The 26420-nt window shown below is 45.6% G+C and overlaps 2 protein-coding genes across 6 annotated transcripts in view; one reads left to right on the top strand and one right to left on the bottom strand.

Moving 5' to 3' along the window:
- LOC119172351 (eukaryotic translation initiation factor 4B) overlaps positions 1 to 18489 on the bottom strand; it is a 42060-nt gene extending 23571 nt beyond the window's left edge. Inside the window, exons 1-8 of one of the 5 annotated variants that reach the window (XM_075893629.1) lie at positions 18317 to 18489; positions 17407 to 17547; positions 8082 to 8266; positions 7895 to 8011; positions 6483 to 6528; positions 6258 to 6377; positions 3957 to 4178; positions 3118 to 3234 (exon numbers count right to left, since the gene is read on the bottom strand). In XM_075893629.1, the coding sequence (XP_075749744.1) occupies positions 3118 to 3234; positions 3957 to 4178; positions 6258 to 6377; positions 6483 to 6528; positions 7895 to 8011; positions 8082 to 8266; positions 17407 to 17547; positions 18317 to 18329 (961 nt within the window). In that variant the 5' untranslated portion in view covers positions 18330 to 18489. The other 4 variants (XM_037423412.2, XM_037423410.2, XM_037423414.2 and 1 more) reach the window with 4 other exon arrangements.
- A 60-nt stretch (positions 18490 to 18549) lies between these two features.
- Positions 18550 to 26420, top strand: part of Tbcd (tubulin folding cofactor D) — an 87309-nt gene continuing 79438 nt past the window's right edge. The window contains exons 1-2 of the mRNA XM_037423409.2: positions 18550 to 19162; positions 20946 to 21106. Of these exons, the coding sequence (XP_037279306.2) occupies positions 18812 to 19162; positions 20946 to 21106 (512 nt within the window). The 5' untranslated portion in view covers positions 18550 to 18811. The remainder of the gene's footprint in view (positions 19163 to 20945; positions 21107 to 26420) is intronic.

Raw genomic sequence — 26420 nt, 5'->3', positions numbered from 1 at the left:
CCAACCGAGTGTTCAAAATCAGCCTTTGGATAAGGCGCTTGCGGTACGCGCACTTGACGCTTTGGATGACCCCTTGGTCGAGGGGTTGAATGATGGACGTGCAGTTCGGTGGCAAAAACTTGAGCTGCACGTTCTCGAGCTCCGTGTCCTCAATGGAATGTGCGGAACAATTGTCTAAAAGCAGACAAACCTTGTGGCCTTGCCTGCCCATGTCCCGGTCGAATTCCTCGACCCACTCTCCAAAAATTGCACGGGTCATCCACGCCCGGCTGTTGGCCACGTACTTCACTGGAAGGCGCCGATTTCCTTTGAAGCAGCGCGGTTTTGCACTTTTGCCAATGACCAAAAGCGGTCGCTTATCTGATCCCTCTATATTGGCGCATAGTAGCACGGTGATCCTTTTCTTGCTGTGTTTACCTCCTTGACAGCGCAGCCCCTTAAAATCCAGGGTCTTGTTCGGTAACATTTCGTAGAATAGACCGGTCTCATCGGCATTGTATATGTCCGATGATGCGTAGTCCTTAAGGATGCTTCCAAGGCTGGCCGACATCCACGCGGCGGCGCCGTCTTTATCCGCCGAAGCGGCTTCACCACACAACACTTTGCCGATGATGCTGTGGCGGGATTTAAATCTGTTTAGCCAACCTACGCTGGCCTTGAAATCATCAATGCCGAGCATTCAGGCAAAATCCAGCGCCTTCTGCCGTACAATATCGCCGCTAAGGGCAATTTTCTTGGCCCACGTCTCCACGAACCAGGTGTAAACAGCCTTGTCTAAGGCTTCGTGCACTGGCTGGGTCACCTTCTTATGCTTAGCGGACGTCCCTGAAGCTAGAGCTTTGCCTATCGCGTCCTTGCTCTTCAATATAGTTGACAGAGAGCTCGCCGCAATCCCGAACTCTTCAGCGATGAGTGCCTTCTTTCCAGCTTCAGCCTGTGCGATGATGCGAGCCTTGTCTTCGAGCGACAAAAACTTGCGCTTTTTCGCCGGCTGCGCCATCGTTGATCGCGTTACTGCACCTTCGGGAAACAATCAAACAATGACCAAAGCGTGCGATTGCTCGTTGTGAAGAAGCTAGCCCTAGTCAGGCCGCCGGAAGCGGAAGCCGTCGTCCGAACGCATCGTCGCACTCTACCGGGATTTGCCTCGCATCTCCAATTTTGTACGTACGTACGTAGACATAAATTGGAAATTCCTGACATTGAAACCATTCTCACAAACGTTATAAAAATAATTAAAAATACTATAAAAATCAAATTAATGCGTGTTGTTTGTACACAGACACGATTCAAAACGTTTCCGACGTTTCTTCTGAATCTACATGAGAGCGCGTTGCATTGATTGCATCGCCATCACTATCGCGGTATGTATGGCGGCTTTGTGTTGTTTACATTGCACAGCGAGTCACCGTCGCGCCCAGTATGCATGCTCTGAGCAACATCTTGTGTGTGTGTGTTTTTTTTTAAATGTTATTAAGGTCCATGGTTTGTCAAGGCATTAAAACACTTTTGAGAATTTCAATAAGCTGTAATTTGAATAATTTTGCTCGTGCCTCAATTGCTCGTCCCGCAAAAAACTTCGTTGAAGTGGAAATGCTGCCGTGAAGTAGTTCGTATTGGAGGGAATTTCGAAGCATTATATACCCTATGGGACATCGACGGGGAATGGAAAAACCTTCGTTGTGGCGGAAATTTCGTTGAAGCGGACTTCGTTGTGCCGGGATTCGACTGTATACACTCACTACAACGTAAGTTGCTGGAGTCAGGAATATGAGCACTATAACAAAAACAACCTGTTTTTAAGAGCAAAACATGTTGAGCAAAGAGCCTCGCGTGCCTGAGAATCGAAGGATGCGATGTGTGGAGGTTACAACTTTTTAAATTTCCAAATGTTAGAAAAAATTTTACGTCCAAAGATACCTGTTCTTAACGAAATAAACGCGAAAAGGGGGAGGTGGTCTACAGAATAAAGCACCATCGTGGAAATTCGCCGCCTACTTCTCAGGCTACCTCAATTATGTGCTTTACACAGAAAATATGTCGAACCCCGTCCGGAATTTCCCGCTCTGAAAAACGCCAATCGTTCGATTTCATGGGTGTGCCCTTGATTTTAAGACGTCGCAATCGAATCGCGAACCACCATTTGAGCACCACACGTGCCACCCTCATTTTCTTTAATGATACTTATTTATGTATCCCTTCACGTCAAGTGCAGCCACCGCAAAGAGTTTCATTGATTCCGTACCAAAGCCCAACTTTATTTTAGCACACAACCGCTACTGAAACGCATCACTTGCCAATTATTCCTCGCCTTCCATTCGGTATGTTGTCGCGGGAAGTTGGTCCAAGACATGAAAATCCGGCATCAAAAAGATCGCACTCAAGCACTGAACCAAGAACAGTGTGCATGATATGAAGCTCGCGTTCGTGGTTGGGAGATCAAAGACGAAAATCCGCCAAGCTTACTCAAGACCGTTCACTGGCAGCTAAGGCGAAAGCTTGGGTCATAAAACCGTAAAGGTTTTTAAATTTACGGACGAAATAGCAAATGGGACATCTGTAGCAAGCTTGGTAATGATGGAAACTGTTAGGTGCAGTTGATAAGGACGAAATTGACGTGCCCTGTTGAGCCGCTGGCGGCCGCAACCACGCATCAACGCCATTCCCTCCACTTTTTGTTTGTTCCTTCACTCCGTGCCCCCCCCTTCCCCCCCATTATGATCTCGTCACTTGCTGCACAGTGGCGCACCCAGCCCACCTCCTTTGAGATGCGGACTCGCTACCACAATTGTCACATATTTTCCAGCAACCGCAATATAACCGGTCCCTCATCTTGGGGGAATGCACAATAAGCGGAATGCGAATACACAGGGTTTTTTGGGAGGGTGAACGGTAGTCGAAAAGACCACATTTTAACCAGTTCTACACTATAAGCAGGTATGTTAAAGTGGTCTACACTGTAAAAAACAAGAATTATAACCCGGAGCATGCTTCTCTTAAAGGGGTTCAAACAGCAGTGTGCATTGACTGTTACTAATAACGATTGCCCGAATGATGTTTCGTTGCAGTAGGCCTTCTGTCATCTAACACCTGGCAATATCTCAAAAGGCTTCTTACCCTGATCCCGGTCGTCCCGGTCATCCCGGCTATACCGATCATCCCGGCTGAACCGGTCATCTCGGTCGTCCCTGCTGAAGCTGCTCCCATACTCTCGCCTGCCACCACCACCAAAACCTGGAAAACAGGGGCATCGGTGGAATCGTCAAGCGCGTGCTCCAAGGAACTGCTGCGGCTTGCAGTTATTTGCCAGCACCACATTTTCTGGACATCTGCAATATTGGCTTAAGCCATACGTCAAGATATTAAGTCCGCTTGATTAACCTGCACCAATGTGAAACAGTTCACGGTGGTGCACAGCACGATGCCAAAACTAATATGGCGGAGACACAGTGCAGGTCTAATGTATGCCATCCATGAAACTGGTCCATTGACCATTTGTGGTTTTCAGCAAAAAATACAATTGGAGGGTAAGATGTACCCACACCCTTGTGAGAAGTTCATTGCATAGATTATTTGTAGAACAAAGTAAGCCCTGTAAGTCATGCCCATAGAGAGGGAGCTGGGGACACACGTATTCACAGGGTATATTCAGTGATGATTGCAAAGTGCCATGTTTCTAATTAGTGTTTTTCTGGATGAGTTTGTTGCTCGTTTGTTAGTTGCTAAATGACACTCAATTAATTGAGCCAACTGTTTATCAAGAGGTGAGAATCTTAATCGAACCCTCAACTCCCTTCTTCTTGGCTAGTGTCTGCGAGTGGTAATCCTGCCCTATCTCAGTTTTTGAAGCACTCGCCATTGGGCTAACCCTGTTCACACTTGCAATGCCCGCAAAGATAAGAATCCTGTAGTCACTTCGCACAAAAGGACAAACAATATGTGGACAGCGCACACACCTCGATCCCGGTCATAGTCTCGGTCCCTTGGCCTGTCGTAGCCTCCGAGCCCGCCCCGACGCTCGAAGCCGCGGTCGAAACCTTGGTCGCGGTCTCCGAACCCACGAGGTCGGTCTCTCGAGAACCGGTCACGGCCATAGTCACCGCCGTCTCGGTCTGAGTCCCGCCCGAATCCAGGCCGGCGGTAGCCGCCATCATCGTCGTAACCCCGGCTGCCACCAACTACAACATTATGCCAGGGGAAAAAAAATTAAAATTTTAAAATGCACGGGACTGTTTACTAACATTAATTACCTGGTCTCGTAATTTTTCACTAAAAGCACTGAATGCGCAAAACAGTCGCTAAGCTGGCAAGATAAATCTGAAAACCAAGCACGGAAAGGTAGACATACTGCTTGGTCGTAGAATAGTGGTGTGGCAATTACAAAATACACAAGTGCGATCTTGTTTTCTCACAAAGGAGCTTCCCAGGACAGTTTCAAGTAACCTTTAACTTGATATGCTATAATACCTTGCCAATACACTGTTGGTCCTTGCCTTTTCTGGAAACGTATGGCCTGAAAATGCGAGTTTCATTTCATGCAACAGTTATCGAACATTATCTCTTCCTGCATCATGCACTTTTTAGCCAAGAAATCCTACGAAACGCTACAGAGCAGTTCTACTGCACAGGTGCAGTCTACAGCCTATACAAACTCGAAACAACTCTTTACTTGGTCTAACCGTTATAGAAGGCTCAAGATGATAGTCACAACCGATCTGAACTTTGCCATGATACAAATTTCACATATGCCTTGAATGGGCTACATTGTATGAAAGGACATTTCGATTAGAGCTCACTCAAACAGCATCTGAATCACCCACAGGTCACAAAAACATGCGGATCCTTGGTACACGTGAGTGAGCAGGCGTAGCTGGACTTTCAGAGGCTGAGTCATTGGCCCTCCTCCACACCAGGGGTCCCCTCTATCTCCGGTTGCTGCCAATGCAGCGGTGGCATTTTAAAATATTTTTTTGAAAAGACTAAAAAGGAAAATGCACTGCTGAAACTCTCTTTGAGATCTCTGCTTGAAAAGCAATGAATTGCTCTATTGCCATTTCATCATCAACATACAGTCGAACACACACTATACATCTTTGAGGAGTTTGCACGAAATCCCCGTATAATCGAAAAACTACCATTATAGGCAGGGGCATGCAGTCTTGCTGAAAAGGTGAGTGCAGACCGCAGACTAAGTTCACAGCATGACCCTGTACTTTACCAAAGATGGCAGAATACATTTTATTAGGCGTGAAACACTTAAGGGTCCTGGCTTAAAGTGTCATGACATTGTCACGGTCCTTTACAAATGGGTACACACTGCGAAAATTGGATAAATCCCACTACTCGCCACCAATCCTCACTTTCGTCGTTATTGACTGAAACATTGACTTGGCACCAGCAGAGTCGGAATCCCCGACGAAATTTACCGAGGCATTAAAGTTTCTAATGGAAGACCAGGCACACAAACGTGCATCGCTAGAGTGATGGGGCATTAATGGACAGGTAGCAAGTAAAGGAGTCAAGATTTTGCAGTAAGAAACACCGGCGCACACAGCATGCTTTGCCCTTACCAAGGTTTACATTAATGGACCCCAAACTCCTTTCCATATGCCACAAATTATATATTATCTTAAAAAAAAAAAGCATTAAAGCAAGCCAGGCTGATAGACATGTAATTTTTTCATGCCAGCCGGTTGACAAGCATAGGGCGTGGCACTTGTGGCGATCTCAACTACACGTTTCAAAATTGCTCCATCTGATAAGCTGCTGCAGCAACCTTCTCACATTCTATAGAATACACTCGTGTTTGTCTATTCTATGTCACACTTATTAATAATGTGCATTGGAATGTTTCTTCTGATGTTACACTGAACCTCATTATTTACAAAGTCATAGCTGCTACGAAAATACTTCATTTTACCCAAAAATCCGTTACAAACGTATGTTTATAGCACTGTGTCTATGATAGAGTCATTCTTCATTACTTCGTTAAATCAATGTTTGAGTGTATATTTTTCTAAATGCAGTTTGTCATACCCCCCCCCCCCCCCCCCCCCCCCATAAAATTCACTAAGAACATTCATTGATCATAACAACGGAACTTTTCATGTTTAGAAGGACTGGCAAATGACAAATCAGATACCCCCTAAATGTCATTCTGGAACCAAAAGTGACCATTAAAGTGTTTAGGCTGCAAAACAAACCACATCACTGCTCACAGGCCATTAGGCAGAAAGCCTTGACAAGAGATTACTCACACGAGGAGGGTTCCCTTCGGTCGTCGTCGCCATCGTCCCTCGACATTGCCCTCCAATCGCCGCCTAACGACCGGTCGCTGCGGCCCATGTCGCGATTTCCGCGCTCTCGACCTTCGTTGTCTGTGCAGGGATTTCAAATAAAGAGTGTGGCTGTAAGCATGCACTGTTACAGAGATCTTACGATCATTTCTGCTAAAAGCAGATGGGTAGCGGTCAACAACTTACCGTGCTCCTCAGCTAGGCTCACTTTTATGGACCGGCTTTTCAGGTTCTGCAATAACACAGAAAACAATTTAAAGCCAAGCCCTTCTGCAACTCTTGACATTTCTGAACACTCCAATGCCAAGGCGAGAAAAAAAAAAAAGAAAAAAAAAAGAAAAGTACAGTGCATAAAGCATACTTATTCATCAAAGCTGCCCCTAAGAACCTGCATATGCAATGCATAGGGGGTGCCTAGTACAATTGCAGGCGAGGACTCGCTCGCTGGTTTCCGTGCCGACCGGTTGTGCCCTCGCGATCTCAGACGTCAGCGTAGCTCTGGCCGACTGGGCTGGCCCTACGCCACCTCCCGACGTCGATCTCCGACGACAGCGTAGCTCTGACCTGCCGGACTTTCCCTACACCATCTCCTGACGCCGACAAGAGCTCTCGCAAGTGGTGCCCCATCCTTGGACTCCTGTGACCGTGTTTCCATCTTTCCTATCTCTCCTATCCCTCATATGTCCTCGCTCGCTGTCCCAGCGCATCTCTCTCTCTCTCTATACCTTTAATCCTACCCTTTTATTCCCTCCTCACCCCCATCCCTTGTGAGCTACTGTTGAGGTGTCGCACGCTGATGCAGACAGTTACGGGGCTCACTTTTCTCTTCTTTTCCTTCTTAAAGCCACATCTCAATTGCAGGCGTGAGGCAAAACGTGTAAAAACATTGGAACATTAGCTACAAGAAAACATTAAAAATAATACATGACAATTACACACTGCCCGAAAAAGGCACAGACGTACCAACTCACTCAAGTTATTGCTCGGCAAAGGGTAAGAGTTCTGTAATAAAAGTAATACAATGTGGAAAGTGCAGTAAACCGAATACAAGAATTAAAAATGATTGTGCAGAACTAAGACATTGGAATATTAATCACAGGTGATTAGCTTTACAATTTGCAAACATGCAACAAGAGCACTATGCGACCTATAGGTGGCCTCATTTATATGCCTTCCCGTCCGCACAAGTAAGGAATAGCTAATGCCAAGCGGATCAACAGAAATGGCTGAGAGAACCTGTAAAAATGCTTTATTATTGGGCTACATTTTGCTGTTCTGCAAGGTGGCCACATAGCGTACTTGTAGCTAGTGTAACTGCACTCACTCATCAATTAGAATTTGCACTGCCACCATTAAGTTAATAACTGCTGCTAGTGATTAAGTCTTTAGTAATCATGCTGTGAAGTACATTCAGCACGCATCTGTGGAACTGGCCTGCCCCATACTGCTGAGCGAAATCGAAACGATCGCAATCGCACGGCGATACAGCCCCCCTGACAGAGTCTGGATATTACAAACCCATTTTGCTGGACAATAATGATCAACTTTAACGAGAGCAGACTGTACTAAAGCACATAAACACTGCTATAATAACTCACCTCGTTGTTATAACCCAGGGCTTCCAAGAGAGTGCTCCTGTCTGGAAATTCAGCGTAGCCGAAGCCACGCATGCGACCTCTGTCGCCACTTTCTCTGGGCAGGCGTACGGACGACACCTTTTGTTAAAAACGAATGAAGAGAGAAAAATTTAGTAGCCTTACAATCATTCGGGCTTATGCTCCTCACCTTCAAGCCACGAAAAAATTTGATGACGTCATCGTCGCAGACGTCGTATGGCAGGTTTCCCAGGTAGACCGTATAGGGCGGTCGGTTGGGAACCTTGGATAAGTCCACGTCCGGACCACGGGCAGCCTTTGGAGCTGTCGGGAGAATGATCTTTTCGTCTCGCTTGTAGTCCATGGTGAATTTCTCTGTTTGCAAAGAAAACAATGGGGTACGAGTCAGTACAATCGCGTCACGAATGAGAAATCGGGCTGCATGCTCCTTCAATTAAAGGCAAAAGACAGCATGGCCAAGCAGCATGACTATGCATGTGGTGATGTGCTTGTGGCACAGACTGCACTGAGCTTTATAAGGGGTCAACAACCAATTCTTGTAACACCCATTTCCTTTAGAACAAGGAAAAAGTTAACCATTTCATGACCAATGATGAGCATAATAATCAAGAAATGTTGCAGCAAAATCACTCATGCTTCATCAACAAAAATTGGTCCTACACATAGCTAACAAGGACAATACTCGACATACTTTTTTTGTTGTTAGGTGGCCACAGAGGTCAACGTTGGGCCATCTGTTTCTCTGCTTGCATTTTATGACTATTTTTGTTGTACTGCCATGCGATGAAGCCGACACTCGGGTTTTCCTTTTCCACTCAATTAGTTAAGCAAAAGTACAAATTGAAAGAATGGTATCGTTTTATTCAGAGAGAGAGAGGGAGAAAAAAAGGCTGCAACTTGAAAGAGAAATTTTCTTCAGCTATGTTGGTACACATTTTTATTCCCTTTCATTCGGTAATAATTAACGGCAATGCGGAAAATGACATGAAATGTAAAAAAAAAAAAAAACGGCGAGGTGAACTATGGTGAGCATTAAAGCACCAGACTATGTACAACAAAGGGAACAACTACACAATCCAGCTACAAGGCTCGTCCACTAGTATACATGATTTATTGGTTTTATCGTTCATTTCAATTTAACCATACTCAATATGTGACAAAGATGCCTGAATCTGTCAATATAATGATGTCCGAGTCCGAGCGAGGATCAAACCCAGGCCATTTGGATGGCAAGCACGTGTTCTAACCCCCAGCCGTGCCTATGTTCTGCTTGGCAATAGTTAAAAGAACTCCCTTTGCTTGGAAACACAGTGAAAATGTTCATGCTTCACGAACCCATGCATCATGTATACGAGTTTTGCACTACAACATGTATTACCCCGGTACAATAAAGTGGAATGCTGGACCAGTTGGTAAAACCTAATGTTGAAATATATGAGAGTGCACAAGGTAGCAGGAAAAGCACTTGACAGGAAAGACGCTCACTTACAACTGAACTTTTATTAGAAAACATTCATTGCAAGAGAACACAAACGCGCAGGCGCAACCATCACTTCAAGGTTCCACCCCCTCCCCTTTGCCCCAAAAAAGGAGGTCCTGATGATCCATTTAAACTGAAGTGTTCAGACGTACTGGTGAAAGACCTTTGTCAGGCATGTGCGGTGCTAGTTATGGCTTTTCGGTTGATGTAGAAGAATTGTTTTATTCTATCCATCACGATGAACTGTTTATAGCTACATGGGAGACCATTGCCTCTTTCGGGGTAGTAAACTTTCAAAACAACGCACTAATTAATGTAGATAATGTCATGGAGCTACTCCAGTGCTACCTGTGGTGGTGGTGGTATGTGGGGTTTAACGTCCCAAAACCACTATACGATTATGAGAGACGCCGTAGTGGAGGGCTCCGGAAATTTAGACCACCTGGGGTTCTTTAACGTGCACACAAATCTGAGCACACGGGCCTACAACATTTCCGCCTCCATCGGAAATGCAGCCGCCGCAGCCGGGATTCGAACCCGCGCCCTGCGGGTCAGCAGCCGAGTACCTTACCCACTAGACTACCGCGGCGGGGCCAGTGCTACCTGTGTGCAACTGTTGTGAAGTTTTATGATTTTACAGTTTTCCAAAGGAAGGGCATATGCATTGGGTCCTGTGTGGCCCCTGTGCTTTGTGAAATATTTTTAGCAAGTTTGACCGGAAGCTACAACATGAGCTCGTGGGACAACCTGCAGTTAATGTCTACAGATATGCTGATGACTTCCTAGTGATGTTAAACATAGAGGATAACTGTTGACCCACTTCAGTAGTAATCAACTTTTTGGATTGTTTTAAACAATGCACAAGCTCATTGTCATTCACACACGAACAACCAGCCAGAGAGGCTTTGCAGTTTTTAGATCTTGACATTGATTATAGTGCTGTTGGTCCCGTTTGCTGGGAGTTTAGCCCGCGTTCAAAGAAGCGCCTGTTACCCTTTGACTCTTCTCACAGCAAGCTAGTGAAAAGGGCGATAGCTAATTCCTGCCTTAGTTCATCACCCAGCAAATCATGTCGACATAAAATGGAACGCAGTTTCCGGAATCAAGTAGGGTGCCTACTCAGTTCGGGTTACCCGGACAGCTTGCTTGTGGAAGCAGGCAGTACCATGTTAAAGAAGTTAAAGAGGTTAAGTACCACCAACACGGCGGAAACGAGGCCAACAAAAACCGTTGTAGCTACGCCCTATATGCACAAGATTTCGCACTCCTTAAAAAATATTGGGTGCAAGCACGGAGTACGCGTTGTTCTCACGGCTCCCTGCAAACTGGCAAAACTGTGCCCCTTGATAGGAAATCGTGGAAGGGTGAACAAAAGCGGTTGCACCAAAAAACATGCCACACTGTTTGTACTCTGTATTTCAGGGGTTGTGTACTAATCCCCTTGAGCTGCGGAAAAGTGTACATCGGCCAGACGGGTCGTAGTTTAAATGATCGACTCTGAGAACATGCGACGTCCTTGAAGGTTCTCGTAGGTGGCACGCACTTGTCAATGCACTGAAGCGATTGTGGGTGCAATCCGCAGTTTCGCAGCACGAGAATTCTGGGCAACTCAAAACACAATCTGACCAGAGAAATCATGGAAGCAGAACGGATTAGGGCGAACGCAAGCACGTGTATCAGTGTTCCTTTGGTAGCAATAAGTGAAAAAGAGATGTCTTTTCTGAGCTGTTGAAGTAGATAAACGTATACCTCCGTTTTTGGGGGAGAGGGGTGGCACCTTGAAGTGATAGTTGGTTGCGCCTGCGCATTTGTGTTCTCGTGCAATGAATGTTTTCTAATAAAAGTTCAGTTGTAAGTGAGCGTATTTCCTGTCAAGTGCTTTTCCTGCTACCTTGTGCACTCATATATTTCCACATTACCCCAGTAATATTGCGTGGTAAAAGCGTACATTGCCATTGGGCGTCAGAACATGTGATTATCATAACGACTTCGTAGTTTAAAACAGGACACCCATTACAGAGAACCCGCACATTACTGTGCGCGTTCCTTTAAGACCACATAGTGGGTGCATAGCAAGTTCAAAAGATTTCACGCGTGTAATTACTCCTGGTTAAAAGCATGCTACCTATTATACATAATGCAGCCATATGTGGAAGCTTCACTGACACCAACCAAACACTTTGAAGCTTATCGATTACATTGTAGTAATACACAATTTAAACTCCTTGAGTAATATTACGCAATAGAAAGTCTGCACTAAGTAATTGAAGTATGCACTAGGGACAAGATATCGCTATTACGTTGAACAATTAAAGGCAAACCTTAAGAATCCCACAATTTTTAACTACGATTTGAGTTTTCTGCGCTGCGCATTCATATGGCAAGCCAGCCCTACAAGCCAAAACAAGTTCCCCCGAGTTTGAGTGCGCTGCATCCTGCATAAAATTTAAATTGCAGATATCACTGTCAGGGTCACTGGAACTCATCGTTGCTAACCTGCATTGTGAGCAGACGACTGATCTGCCGCTAATACGTAGAGATTCGGCGCCTCCACGTGAAGTCATATTGTTACGACACATCACTGAAAACAACGTTTCTAAACCTGTTCAGTTGCTGAACTCTTCGCCTCTGCCGTACACTGAAAGCGGCCCGAAACTTCCTTCCAGTCCAGGTGATGCTACTGCAGCAACAGGCTCCTCGTAATGAATTACGAAGCGCATGAAGCTGCTAGCGGCACAAATATCGAATTTCTAGAAAATGCAACGATGAGAACGACTAGTTTTTCTCTTTAGGAGATCGTGAAAGTTTAATACATTAGCAGGAATGTCTAAAAGCACGTAGTATGGTCTTCTATGTTGTGTGAACTATAGCAGGCACATGGTGATCAGCGAATGCAGCGGCTATCATCAGATTCAGCGCGACAGGCATCAGCGTTGTTCATTGTCTAAGCGATCAGCTGTGACGGCAATTTTCGTCAGCCAACAAGCAAGTCTCTAAAGGTCCTGTGAAAAAACGCAACGGCAGAATTTCGTTAGAGCTACGCGAGTCGTGCAGTGGGATCTGCTCGCATCCTTTGCATTACCCATGATAGTTCGTGTTAACTGCTGAAAAAACAACTAGAAAATATAGCTTAACAGTGTCAGGCAGACTGACTATGCGGCACAGTACATTCGCACAAATCAACCCTTGCGAACGCATGACTAGGTTTATGCATGTGTTGCACTTCAATAGCGTACGAAAGCGATCAAGCCCAGTCAGGGTGGATTTTTTCGCCGGCTCATCTGCCTAAGTTTCAGAGAGGAGCCAATTGGGTTCGAGAGCTTCAGCTTTGAATGAAGTATACAGCTTATACTTTGGGTTAATACTTCACAGCAGCCGATACTTTCGCATCCTGCGGGGACGAATTCAGTGCCTCAACATGCGAAGGCAGTTTGGTCAGGTGTGAAAGCACGGTGATAGTGCTGCGTTTAGACGTCTATGAAATATGTCCATTCAAGTCACGAGTTTTATACCGGCTGCGGCAGTCGCATTTCGATTAAAATGACATGCATGGTAGAGGCCCGTGTATTGTGCGATGTCAGTGCAGGTTAAAGAACACCAAACGGTCGAAACTTGAGGAGCCCATCACTACGAAACCTTTAATGATATCACGGTTTTGCTACATAAAACCTTAGATATCATTATTATTATAGTTTGTGTTAAGCGCCCAAGAAACGCCAAGCAGGCTAGAAAACATCGTTTAACGTTGTTGTGCAGAAGTTCGCAGAAATCGACCTTCGCAAGTGCATTATGCATGTGCACACTTCGATAGCAATCAAGCCCAGTTGAGACCAAATTTTTTCGCCGGCTCATTGTGCAAGTTGGAAAAAGGAGCTCATTGAGGTTGAGAGGTTTAGCTTCGAACAAAGTACGCAGCTTATAAATTATAAACTCTTCACAGCACCTGCTTTTTGTTCATATAGTAGCACCCCTGCGCATACACTTTCGCAGCCTGGGCACACAATCGGTGCGTCACCACAAGCAAGCCATTCTGCCACGTGAAGCACGATGATAGTGTCAGATAGGACATGTCTTTGCAACACGCCCATGCAAAAAAAGACATGCGCTAACCCTCGCTGACACATCTTCAGCGAAATTTACGCACTTTCAATAACTAGTGCACGCTTTTCAGCCCTTATTGCAGAAAAGGCTGCAAAATAACCGTTTTTATCAGAGCTGTGCCAACTCACAGACTGCAAACACTTTCAATATCACTCAAAGTGAGTGCACCGCTCAGTAGCCACACATTTTTCAGGGCCGCATGGCGATTTAACACCCTTCAAACATGTTTCTTCGACTAACCTTCCTCAAAATTGAATCCTTTTAACAGCTTTGAAGATATAACGGGAAGTTAGGCAAAATACAGGCACACTTTCCTGCACAATACTTGACTCCGTTACCACGAGCGTTTGACATTTTCTCCATTGACAACCTGGCTGTAGGTTTTCAAGGTGTCGTCAGCATGAAAATGCACATCGTAAGCTCGCTATTTATCTGACAGTATTTTGTAAAGGAAAAAAATAGCACCATCCCATGCAGCACGGAGAGCCAATCACATGGAGCCCAGAAGTGTCTCGGGCACTTGGTAGTGCTATAGCAGCTTGTGCGTACAAGCACACAGGTTGGCATTACAGACGAACAAACATCCAAGCAACATAGAACACGATGCAACCGCAGCCAAACACACTCGATTAGGCGCACGTTGCTGGACTGGGTGAAGCCTGTTGCAACAACAGCGCCAGTTCAGCCACTGCTAGCGGCATTGCTGGGCAATATCGCCAAGTTATCTAACTGAACAGGTTGTATAAACGTTGACTGAGAAGCCGCTCCCTCTATATTGAAATGTGTTCTTTTAAGGTAGCAGTCATAAATACATATTCAATGCATTCCCAGGCAACATGATATTTTCATTTCATGTTTATCATCACAAGCATGTTTATTTAAAAGAATGCAATACTTTTTTAAACTTGTGTCAGTATACCTTTATTAGGCTTCGTGACTAAATTAAAAGTGGTGTTTTTACAGCTGCTCCGGGTGCAATTGAATGCAGCAATATTGTAGAACAAGCAAGAATAATGAGAGATGTGGTCATCTTATCTGACTGAAGAAACCATCTTTAGCACCTGCCACAGCAACGCACGACATTTTTACACACAACATTCGTATGATCTCTGCCAGGCTACACAAGTGCACACTAAAAAAACAAAAAAAAACCATTATGCTTTACAGAGCTGGGAAGTACTGCTGATCTCTAATAAGATATTTTCAGAAGGATTACAAGATTACACTACGGTAAGGTAGGATTTAAGAAGGCAGCTGCATTTCCACATCAACGGTGGATACACAAAAGCCTGCACCAGTGAGTGCGCATGATTTTGCACACATTCGTACGGTCTGTGCTAATACGCCATTACACACACAAAAAAATACATTATGCTTTATAAAGTACGGAAGTATAGCTGATCTGTAATACAACATTTTTAGAATAACAATATTGCACTACAATGAGGCAGAACTCTTCACCAGGCAGTGACATTTTCACATGACCAAAAACCTGCACCAGTGAGTGTGCACTCTGAACCAATGTTGTAAGCTGTACACTAAATAGCTTCATTCTAAAACAGAGCCGAGTACATATATACATGTCTTCTATTGTGAGAGCAATCAGCGGCAGCTCTTCGGGTCATATAGAAGGGGTGTTCCCTGCTTTGTTGAGCTGTATGCAATCACAGGTTTGCATGCCCTTCTGTCTTAGTTGAAGACACAATTTAGCCACGAATTAAAGGAGCACTGACATCAAATTTCCACATCGAGATGTGCCCATCATTCTTTGATTGCTTGGTATCCATAGTTCTTGGCCAAATTTGAATGGCATCTGTCACATGGAAGGTATTTTAATTCGATGTCAAACAGCGTAGAAAAGCTAAGGAGAAAAAACGGAAAATAGGCTGCCCTGCGACATCGACACTAGTGCTACGTGTTCGGTGTGACACATTCCACAAATACCATCCTGAGTGACGATACGTTAGTAACAATGACGTCGATGACCTGAGTGTGTTTGGAGCCGACTTCCGGTCATGCTCTCCTTAATGGCTCTCCTTTCTGTGTTGAAGCGTGCGTGCGATGCATCGTTTCGCATTGATTGATTTGACATGTGCTCCACATCGTTAGAGTGATCATTCAGAGTGACAATACGCATCAGATTGATTGATATGTGGGGTTTAACGTCCCAAAACCACTCTATGATTATGAGAGACGCCGTAGTGGAGGGCTCCGGAATTTTAGACCACCTGGGGTTCTTTAACGTGCACCCAAATATGAGCACACGGGCCTACAACATTTTCGCCTACAATACGCATCAGAATGTCGGGGAACCGCTGTGCAGTGAGAACCTGCCCGTCGAGGCCCGAAAAAAGCGGGAATTGCGTGGTGTTTCATGCCTTCCCAAGCCACGAACCTCAATGCAGCCATCAGGTTGACTTCGTACGCGCCGATGAACAGCCACATTTGCTCGCTTCACTTTGCGCTGACCTGCTACAGGGTAAATTCTGTGTTGGCGAACGAGTTGGGTTTCACTGGCAGTGCGAGACCCTTTCTCGAGACCGGAGCTAAAGGGAGAGGGAAGAACCGATTGGCGCTACTTAACTTAGGCGGCTTTTTTCGACATCATCAGGGACACAGCTGGATTGACTGCATGTGCTCTCCTAGCAGACGAAACGCCAGTGTGCGTGACGTCACCATTTATTGTGAAAGCAGCATCAGCTGTGCAGCGGCCTCGACGTGGCCACGGGGTAGCGCTGACAGCACTAAAATTTGGCGGGCTTTCGACCTATTTTAAACCACGTTTGATGGCAGAAATAATCCATATTACAGATATTCATTCGTACCTCAGATGCGTTTTAGGTCGTGGATCGCTACTAGGGGGTCAATAGCTACTCATTCACGCAAAAACCTTGACACGTCTAAATTTAATGTCAGTGCTCCTTTAAAGCACATACAGAAGGCCAGTGAACAACCTTGTTAAAACTTATTTCTGCCCTACACTCCTTCCATGAGACGCAGGCAGTTGCAACCACGTGGTGAAGTTTCCATGTGCTTTGATTCAATGTTGTCAGTAATCACACTTGGCACGTAACCTTTCTCTGCCTCTTGTTGCAGTGTCGTCTACCGTGGTGTAGCCGGTATGTGCGAACTATGACCAAGACGTTATTGTTGCCAGCTGTGCAAGAAGCCATGCATTGACTTTCACTGCAAGTACCCGTAAACAATGGCTTATGTCGCTGTAAGTGCTTGGCCCTACGAGAGAAAGAAGGGCAGCTACGATATATGCACAGGAGGCTGCCAGAGCTTGGTCGCCCGGGCTCATGGTTTGCCTGTGCACTACACAACAAGATGCAAGCGTCAGCTGCTCGATTCTCCCACGGTTAGTTGCAACCTTAGAAAGGTGTCACCAAGAAAAATGCTGCGGTGCATTCGTGCAAAGGCTACTACATCTGTAGCTGACCCGTGGTGATTGGCACCAACCAGTGACTGGCAGAGTGAAATGTCAAATAGAACATTTCAGGACTTCTCGAGTGCTTGTAATTCTGAAGCTTAAGTTCAGGTGCACACGTCTTTCTATGCACTCATCTCGGCATTCATCAATACACACGCCAGTACTACAGAACGTGGCTGCAACAACAACAACAAAAAAATATTGCAGGGCATTTTACACGTGAACATGTGACAGCTGCGCTAGATACGAGGCCATACAAAATCAAAGGGTTCAGATAGCTCCGCTGCGGGTCTGAGCAGGAAAAATTCGGCAGTCGCGAAACGCTCACGTAGCTAAAGATTTATGTCTTGTGATGGCAGCGTGGCTGCCACAAGCACATGACGATCAATAATATCGGCTGACTATCGGTAAGCATCGCGAAAGATACAACGCAACGGCACCCGCGCATGGCCAACTGCCAAGAACAAAAGTGCACTTTACCGTCGACGGCTTCATTTTCCATTGTGTCCGCCCAGTTGATACGGCGAGTGTTGACCACGGCATATCCCGACGGTGCCTCTTGATCACCTCCCAGAAAGTCATTTAGGTTGAGGGTCTTCCCCTTAACCTTATGTTTCTTACCTGCAATGGAGGAAACACACGTGGCTTCAAACACACAGAAGCGTAGTTCGATAAAGCTAATACATGCCGCGACGCAAAACCAGCGTCGTAACGACACCTCCCGCCGATCAACTCCACCACTCCGGAAATTTGGGGCACGGAAAAAAAAAAAAATGTAGCGAGAGCCAAAGAGCTGCGCTTACGCTGGCCGGCCTATCGCCGCTACGACAAAAAAAGAAAAATGGCAAACGCGAAATAGCCGCTGCCTAACTGTCACACAGCCATCGTAGGCGCTTCAAATATGCTCGGGTACACGATACCTGGCATGTCTGATATGAATCCGCGCGCTGGAAGGTTCACGAGGGTGCACGTTCAATGAACACGTTGGGCGCGCTCACGGGCCACGAACTCTTCGCGAGGCAGGCTTAACCGGCGGATCGCTGCCCAGCACCACGAGACACGCAGGCTGCCCCCAAGTGCCTCGACTAGACTAACACACAGAGATGAGTAACGCCGCCGAGATAAGTGACAAACCCGTCCGCGATAACCACGCCGAAGGAGGGCAATTTTTATGGCGGGCCCACGAGAGCACTCGTCAGCAATGCGACCCGGTTACCAACTACCATATTTAACGGACGGGCGCCGCACTCGGCACCAGTAGGATTGCGCCTTACCGCCGACTCGAGACATTACGCGCACAAAACGCACGGCGTGACCGCGAAAGAGGAGCACTGCGTTGCCGAAAAATGCTCGGCTAATATGCGAAAAGAAATCCCACGTATTGACCTACCAGTCGACGCCATGTTGAATACTTTCACGATATGCTAATTTGTAAGAACGAGGATCAAACGAACTATTTCGCAGAAAACAAAATTTGCTTAGTTCATTAGACGGCCCGATTGCAGGAAAGACTACAGTAAGAAACTGGACCCAATTAGGCGGGAAAACTAACGAATAAAATTATAGGTGGCGACAAGGAATGCGCTTCTAGCGACACCAGCGGCCGGGCACACCCCTCACCTCCAACCTCCTCCTCTGGTTCTCGTAGGCGCTCTCCTTGCTCGTAGCATGCTCGTACTCGTGGTGTGTTTTGAATGAAGTGATGTCGTGAAACTGAAAGTTCGATCGCGGCTTACGTTGGTATTGGTTCTCGCCTAGTGTTGCGTGCCTTCTCCATTGACAAATGCAGGCAAAGAAATGACGCCCTGAGACGCTGTGCTACGCAGTATCGTTCCGATCCGCTGTTGACAAGTACGGGGAGCCGGCGGCGGGCGTGCTTGTCACAATGGAAGCCTGTGCGCCCACGCTCGGCACTGGGGAGTGCGTGGATGAGAATGAGCTACAGGAGTTCGAGGACTACGAAGCCGTCATGGACATGATTCGTAAAGTTGCGAAAGGCGGCCTCGCCGAACGCGAGGTCGAGCACCTGCTAGACGTGTTTAAGAAAACTTTCGACAAATATCTCGAGCAGCCGTACCTCTTGGACGCTCACTTGGCGGAGATCGTGCAGGCCCTGGTGAAACCCGTCAAGTCTCCGGACTGCACCGACGATGTCCTGCACGCTTGCATGGGCTTCCTCGTCGTAGTGACAAAAGTTCGCGGACACAAAGTAGTCGTCACTCACCTACCTCACGAGGTAGGTGGGCACAAAAAAACGTACCAGTTACTTTCACAACGAGCGGCCCCACTAATTTTTGTCTGTAGTGACAGAAATGGGATTAAGGGGGGGGGGGGGAAATGCGTCGCACAGAGCTAAAAATTCGGGAGAAGCTATCGGACACATCTTGAAACGCCGGGTCGAAGCTGTTAGCCAAGGCATGGTTTATTGACTGAATGGCAATCGATGTTTCGGTCGTGTTGCACATGACTGTACTACACGTTCGCGCGGCCGCTCAATTTTCGCCCTGCAGTCGGTCGGCCTTAAAGCGTAGGGAGCGCACAAATAAAATCCGCAGTCTGGAAAACTTAAGACTTTTTCCAGCTACGGCATTCGCAAGCTCTGAAGGGCGAAAAGGCAAAATAACAACACACATTCATGTTATTAGATGTAGCTGTGCGTTGGAAAACTCGGGGTGGTCAAAATTATTCTTAGGTCCCTCTTTATGACGTATCATAGCGAGGTGTTGGCACGTAGATTGTGAAAATGCTTTTTAAGCTCGTGTCATGGTTACTTGTGCCTTGCTGCAGTTAATCACAAGATGAGAGAGCAAGCCTGAGAGATTTTCTGACGTTACCTTTATAGAGAACATACTGGGTGCCGTAGGCATGCCACCACGCGAAAGCCACGAATATGTGTGAATCGTATTTCTGCCCGAAATTTACACCAGAGGTGAAATGGAACACGCTTGCTTGCAATGACAGTAGCTTTGTGTCACGACCTCCTCTATAAACTTACGACCTATTCATGCCGCTGCTGTGCGTGCTGCCTCTTTATCTCTCATAAGTGCTGCCAATCACAGTTTTTGATTTGATACTTGCGTAAAGAAGAAATTGAATGCCTTAACAGTTTTTTTAATGTAGACCCCCCCCCCCCCCCTGGCATGCCAGTTTGATGGGTTCACCTATTGCCTGGGCGCGTGCAGATATGTTTTTGTGCTATCTTTTTTTTTTGCCACTGTTGTGTGCCGTTATAGTTAATTGGCATTCGTAATATCTTGACTGTTCTGGTGTCCATGTTGGCACACCTTGTGTATTAGAGTAAATACTTAACCACTAGATCAGCTCTTAATTCGTCTAGGAATATGAGGATTGCCTTCTCCAGGCCATTTTCTGTAGGTTATCTTTCATTGTCTTTGCTGCAGATTATCACCCTGCACACACATGGACAAAGGTGCACTGTAGAGGTGCTCCCGCGTGTCGATTTGGGTCAGGTAGTCAACATTAATCAAGATCCTCCATGTATGGTACTTCGCATAGCCTGAGCATTGCTTCAAAACGTTAAAACTCTGTGAATCAATCAGTCTAGATGCTAGAAACTTTAAAAAGAGACAAAAAGAATGCGTACACTCATGTGGGAGGAGCACAGGACTGCCATGCTTTTAGTGTAAATGAAGTCGCCTCATTGTCTACGGTAGATGTCGCACTTGCGGCATCTGGTGGTACCTTCTGTCTGTATCTTCCATCTTTGAGAACCGTGCATGGCCAATGAGCAAGTCGTCGGTTTATAGAGGAAGTTGTGCTTGTTTGCCTGCTTGATGTCTGCACTGCAAGGGTGCACCACTAATCTGGTCACTCACATTTTCTGGGCAGCTCGGTACTTTGAGAGCCACAAGGAGCTTGTGGGCTGAAAAAACTCTGTCTATTCTGTGCAGTTCACACGTACAAACGAGTAAAGTTTTCCCGTCTTTTGTGTGCTTCTGAGAACAACGGATGCGCAAACTCTGCTCTTCATGTTATCCTTGGTCGCATACTCTTTGCAGCTGTCAGACATAGAACCCGTCCTTGCCCTGTTGGAGAGAGATATTGTGTTACGTCCAACAACGTACATGCTGCTGCTCTGGCTTGGTGTGTTGTCCATGGTGCCTTTCCAGCTCTCCCGCCTTGACTCTGGCGATTCAGGAGTGAAACCCGTGGCCCAAAGGTAAGGACTTTGTTGCTCAAAGGCCATGCTAAAGTGATTGTGACAGTTTGGAGTTGACGAGCTTGAGTCATGTGTTGCATCTTGAAGCGCTACTCGCACCATTTCTTGAATATAAGTTTACTGTATACAGAGATGGCTCTGAACAAGTGTGAAGCTCAGCTAGCAGTGATACAATGTTTTATTTTGATATTAAGGCAAATTTTTTTTCATGGTGCACCTACCGAAATGTGCACTAGCTTGACGTCAGGCCACAGTACTAATAGACCTCTCCCTGTTTGTAAACAGTGTGATGTCACTGCGGGCACCCCGCCTACCATGCCCTCTCTCGGAGCAGGTGCTGGTTGGCAAGAAAGGTTAGCCGGCGGCATTTTTCTGCATAGCAGAGCTGCGTGTCTGCATTCCTTCGACAGAAATTTCTACATTGCTATGTTCTAAAGTCACAGCTTCTGGAAAAAGGGGGTTACGGAAGGGTCACTGCTCATAGTGTGGAAATTTGCTCGTCGTAGATGGATGGATGGAGAAACTTTACTGAGAGATGCGACTGGCCCGCAGTGGGCTTCACCCACGTAGATGGCGGCCATGAAAAAAAATCTGATCTTGTTAGAAATCGAAAGTTTTGAATGTGCACGGTGACTGGCACTTAAAGAAATTTTTAGACAGCATGGATTTAAACTTACTTTCATCGTGGCATGTGCAGTGCAGTTGTAAACAAGGTACAGCATTGGCGGCAGCATGGATTTGAGCTGCTGTGTGCAACGTCACGGATAAGATTCTCACTCATTGTGCAAAATCTGATCAGAGATGAAAGAAAAAAAAAGAAACACTTCTTGTTAGGCTAAATATTCTGTTAGGTTAAAATATTCTCTTGAAAAAAAAGTGAAATTCTCCCGCTGTGTCTCTCAATCACCCAGTGAAAACTCGTGCTGTAAAACCCAACAACGTAATAATATATAATATTATTTAGCACAGTTACCTTGCTGCATTTGACACCTGTGATGTGTTTTCGTACCTATATTGCTTTTTTAGACCTGATACACAAACTTCTAATGTGCATTGTCACTTCATAAGGATCAAGCCGTAAACATACGAAGTAGATAAGGAACGAAAATCTCCGCTGTTTTTATTAACATGTGTAAGGTGTCTGATAATACGAGTTATAGCCATGGTGAAGCGTATATGCAGATTCAGCAACGCTTCAACATGCTCATGCGTAGTCGCATATTTCACCTGGAGATCATGCACTTTTATATTTTTTTTTGCACGCTACGCATACGACGATGTATCCACTCACAGATGACCGCGTCAAATGCATTTTCACCTTGACTAAAAATGTCAGATCGGAAAGTTCCATCGACAACCGGTTACTGCAACCGGCTCACAGCGAATACCAGAGTTTTTGCAAACAGGACGCACCGTGTTATTCACAGTGCACACACCACGCACAATATTCCCAGTTTCACCGTCTGTAATGGTGAACCAATATTGCCAATGCCTTTCAACGCACACTACACGCCACAATCAACACTGCACATTTTCGAAGGCGATGCCGCTGCTCCTCGCACAGGCCGCCACAAGTGTTCACTTCTTCGAAATAAACAGCCAGCCAGCGTGGCAAATATTTCATCACGCACTTTACCACACACCTAGATGTTCTCTGCCATATCCCAAGCTAATGTTCCCACTGTAAGATGAAGGTTAAGTTTTCAAAAAGAAGAAAAAAAACGCACCGAGCAACTGCACCCCACTCAGCCACCGGCGGGAGTGTTTTGCCAACCACCGCCTTGCACAAGCACCGGTGACGTCACGCTGTGACGTACCCTGGTAGAGGTCTATTGTGGTGGCCTCATGCAGCAGTCTGGCTAGTTGTGATAGTGTCAAGCACCAGAACTTTCCAAAAATGGCCACTTGTGCATTGCCAGCAGAGCCACAGTGACGAGCGGCTACGGAAATGTCATATCTTTCATGAGCGCTTGACCAGAAGCTCGTACCGTGCTGTGACGTCAAGGTACAGCAGGAACCGAAACTAGCTTTAAAACATACTGTAATTACTTTTTTAGGCTGCACCTACCTGGCCGTACGTTTTATAGGCTCTTGAGGGCTTGGTTTTTCATTTGATGAAAAAAAAAATAACTGATTATTGTATCAGTACCCTTTAAAGAGATTGTGACAGTTTGAAGCTATTTAGCTTGATGTCCTGAGCTTAAACAATGCACTGCATCTGAATCCACATGCATCCCGCGGTAGGCTGAAAAAAAATTGCGTGTATCGTATTTACTCGCATAATTCTCGCACTTTTTTTGACGGAAAACTGATGCAAAGTTGGGGGGTGCGAGAATTACGCGGGGGAAACTTACGGGGGAAGTGGTCACAAATCAGGATTCTCACACCAGCAACTAACAGCAAGCTTTGAGACGCACTAATTAAAACTTACCTCAACAATAAAAGCACAGGTTCAACACAAGGCAAGTTTTATTTGAGACACGAAAAGTGCAAGGAAATAGTCGAGAATCAGAATACCAAACGCAAAGCTTGTGGGCGTAGCGGTAGCGTTTGTCAACAGGAGCCCTCAAAAGGCAAGCATAGGATGTCAGTATTGGGTTAATGACTATTTAACAAAATCGTCTGCAGTTTCCTTCAGAAGAAATAAAGTTTACCATCAATCCCTGTTTTAGGCACACAGAAGGCCCAACGCGTCTTGGTGGCTTTCAGCTGCCGTCACCGGTAGCAAACACAAAACTCGTAGGCCCCGAGTTTCACTTTCAGCTTGAAATTCAATCATCAATCACTTTCAGTTTGAAATTAGCCGTGTAGCTTCGGTATCGCCCCATAACGTGACAAGATTACCGACACAACATACAAAACACGCCGCAACGCGCACTTGCCACTTTGGCTTGGATTGAATTTAATTTCCTTGCAATGATAGTACACTTGATGCATTAGAGATGGCGCCAGATAGGGCATGCTATCATCATCAGTGGTTTGAATGAGCAGACCACATTATTCTGGCAGTTTTTTGGTGGTGCGATAATTACTCGAGGAAAAAAAAGAAATATTTTTGTTGGACGATGTGGGAGGTGCGAGAATTATGCGAGTGCGAGGATTATGCAAGTAAATACGGTATTTGGTTTGCATAAATTTTTATGAGAATTTCTCAGTGTTGCAGTTGAATAATATAGCAGTGTGACGAAGAGAATCGACAACACCCTGAAGAAAATCCCCTGCGTAGGAGAAGCCAGTTTCAGAGGCCTTGATGCTGTACACTGCAAAAACAGGAAGTGATAGCAAGTGTTGTCATTGTCAGCTCTCTCTTACCTGATCAACAAGGTAAGGCGAATCAGCATTTACACGTGGCATCAAAGATATGAGCCACATCATGGGTGGTTGTGTTCCACAAAAACTACTATTCCCGTTATGCATTCTGGCTTTTTGTAACAATCTAAACTGGTCGGAAATTTTCTATGTTCTGGCATGGTGTATGCAAGGCATATGATTACACATATAACGGGTCAATTACATTAAGATACAATTTCACATATGGGAATATATCATGGTTTTGGGACGTAAAACCTGAGTCCTTCTGCCAGCTATCTGGTGCTAGCTCTTTACCCATCTTTCTTATAGCCGCTTGAGTGGTGCCCTCATGGTGCAAATCTATCAGAATAGTTCTTAGTTCATACCATCATGACTAATCGGTGGCCAATGCACTGCTGCTAAGCACAAGGCTGTGGGTTGGATTCCTGGAAATGGCGGCTGTATTTCTAGTGGTTTGAAAAAGAAAAGCTTCTGTAAAGTTATATTGATGTGTTGTTTAAAGAATGCCACATCGTGAAAAGCAGTCTGGAGCCCTCTTCTACGATGTGCATTGTAATCATATCATTCACATAAAAACAGCGCCAATAACGAGGGACAAGAAAAGAAGGAGACAGACAGCGGCACTGACTTACAACAAGACTTATTCGCTGGAACAGCGCAATATAAACTTGAGCAGTATCTGACAAATAAGAAAAATTACAGACCAAAAAAAAACATAATTCATCTAACAACCGAGTAATCATCGTGATAAAGCACCATGAAGACCACGTGTGCCAACATTCTGAAGGAAATTATTTCTTTATGTGAAAAAGCAATCGAAGGCATGCTGACATATAGATTTCCCAGCCTTTCCATTTCTGCGGCTTCATAAATTTTGCGTATCATCCGACCCTGATGACGCCTAATGACCGTACAATGCTGAAAGTCAGGAACACAATTGCAGTCCCGGCAATGAATGCCGAGGTGGCCCGAAACTGTAGAAGAGACATTGTGAGCGCGCTCTTTCAGCCGCTCATTTAAACACCTGCCTGTTTGGCCGATGTACCACTTGCCAACAGGACAGTGGTAAAGAACACACCACCCCTTCGATGCATGGAACGCACTTTTTTATTTATTAGGGGCGAAGCTCCTTAGGGCGTGGGCTGTGCGTCCCCTGTAGCCTGTATGTAGCCACCTCTAGTTTAGTTCTTGCAGTGTCCACTAGATGGCGGTACCGTCTCCTGTATGTCGCCTCTGTTCGTTTAGTTCTTGCAGTGTTCACTAGATGGCAGCACCGTCTCCTGCATGTAGCCATCTCTCGTTTAGTTCTTTCAGTGCTCACTAGATGGCGGGACTTGTAGCTGATGATGAAAAGATGCAAGATGTTATAAACTAGACGGCGGTACTTGTAGTTGATGATGAAAGATGCGAGATGTTATAAAATAGGAATGATGTCACATATGGCACGTGTCATTGGTGGAAGGCAATCGTTCGATTTAGTGCGGCGACGTACGCTAGGGGGAGCATTGTAATAAAATCGAGTAGGCAAAATGTACGGAGGATTCATGGTTTACCAGGTTTTCCTCCAGAGCTTCGCCCACTCATCATCATTCACTTCGTGGATATGGCGGCACTTTTTATTTATTCACGTTACCTCACAGGTTCCCGTAGGGACATTGAGTAAGGGGGGCAAGAAAAGAAAACACAAAATATAACAGAAGCAACAGAGTACAAAACATTACAATGTGGTAATATAACATAACTTGCAGAGGAAGGGCATGCAAAAACAATGTAGTTACAATGGTGGTGTCTAATACAAAGTTGAATAAATGGCAGGCATTCAAAATAAATGGTGCCAAAACATGAGCACGAGGAACTAAGTCAGAACACATTTGCAGATATGTGCAGGTTTACAGAGCTAACCTCAAGGTGTCTACATCTGCCGGCATTGATAACATCAATTCAAAAATACTGCAAAACGCTCATTAATTTCAAGTCAGATATTATGCAATTTTTTAATCAA

The sequence above is a fragment of the Rhipicephalus microplus genome, chromosome 4 (genome assembly GCF_043290135.1).
Source record: "Rhipicephalus microplus isolate Deutch F79 chromosome 4, USDA_Rmic, whole genome shotgun sequence".
NCBI classification, from domain to species: Eukaryota; Metazoa; Arthropoda; class Arachnida; order Ixodida; family Ixodidae; genus Rhipicephalus; species Rhipicephalus microplus.
This window is presented reverse-complemented; position numbering and strand designations above follow the sequence as displayed.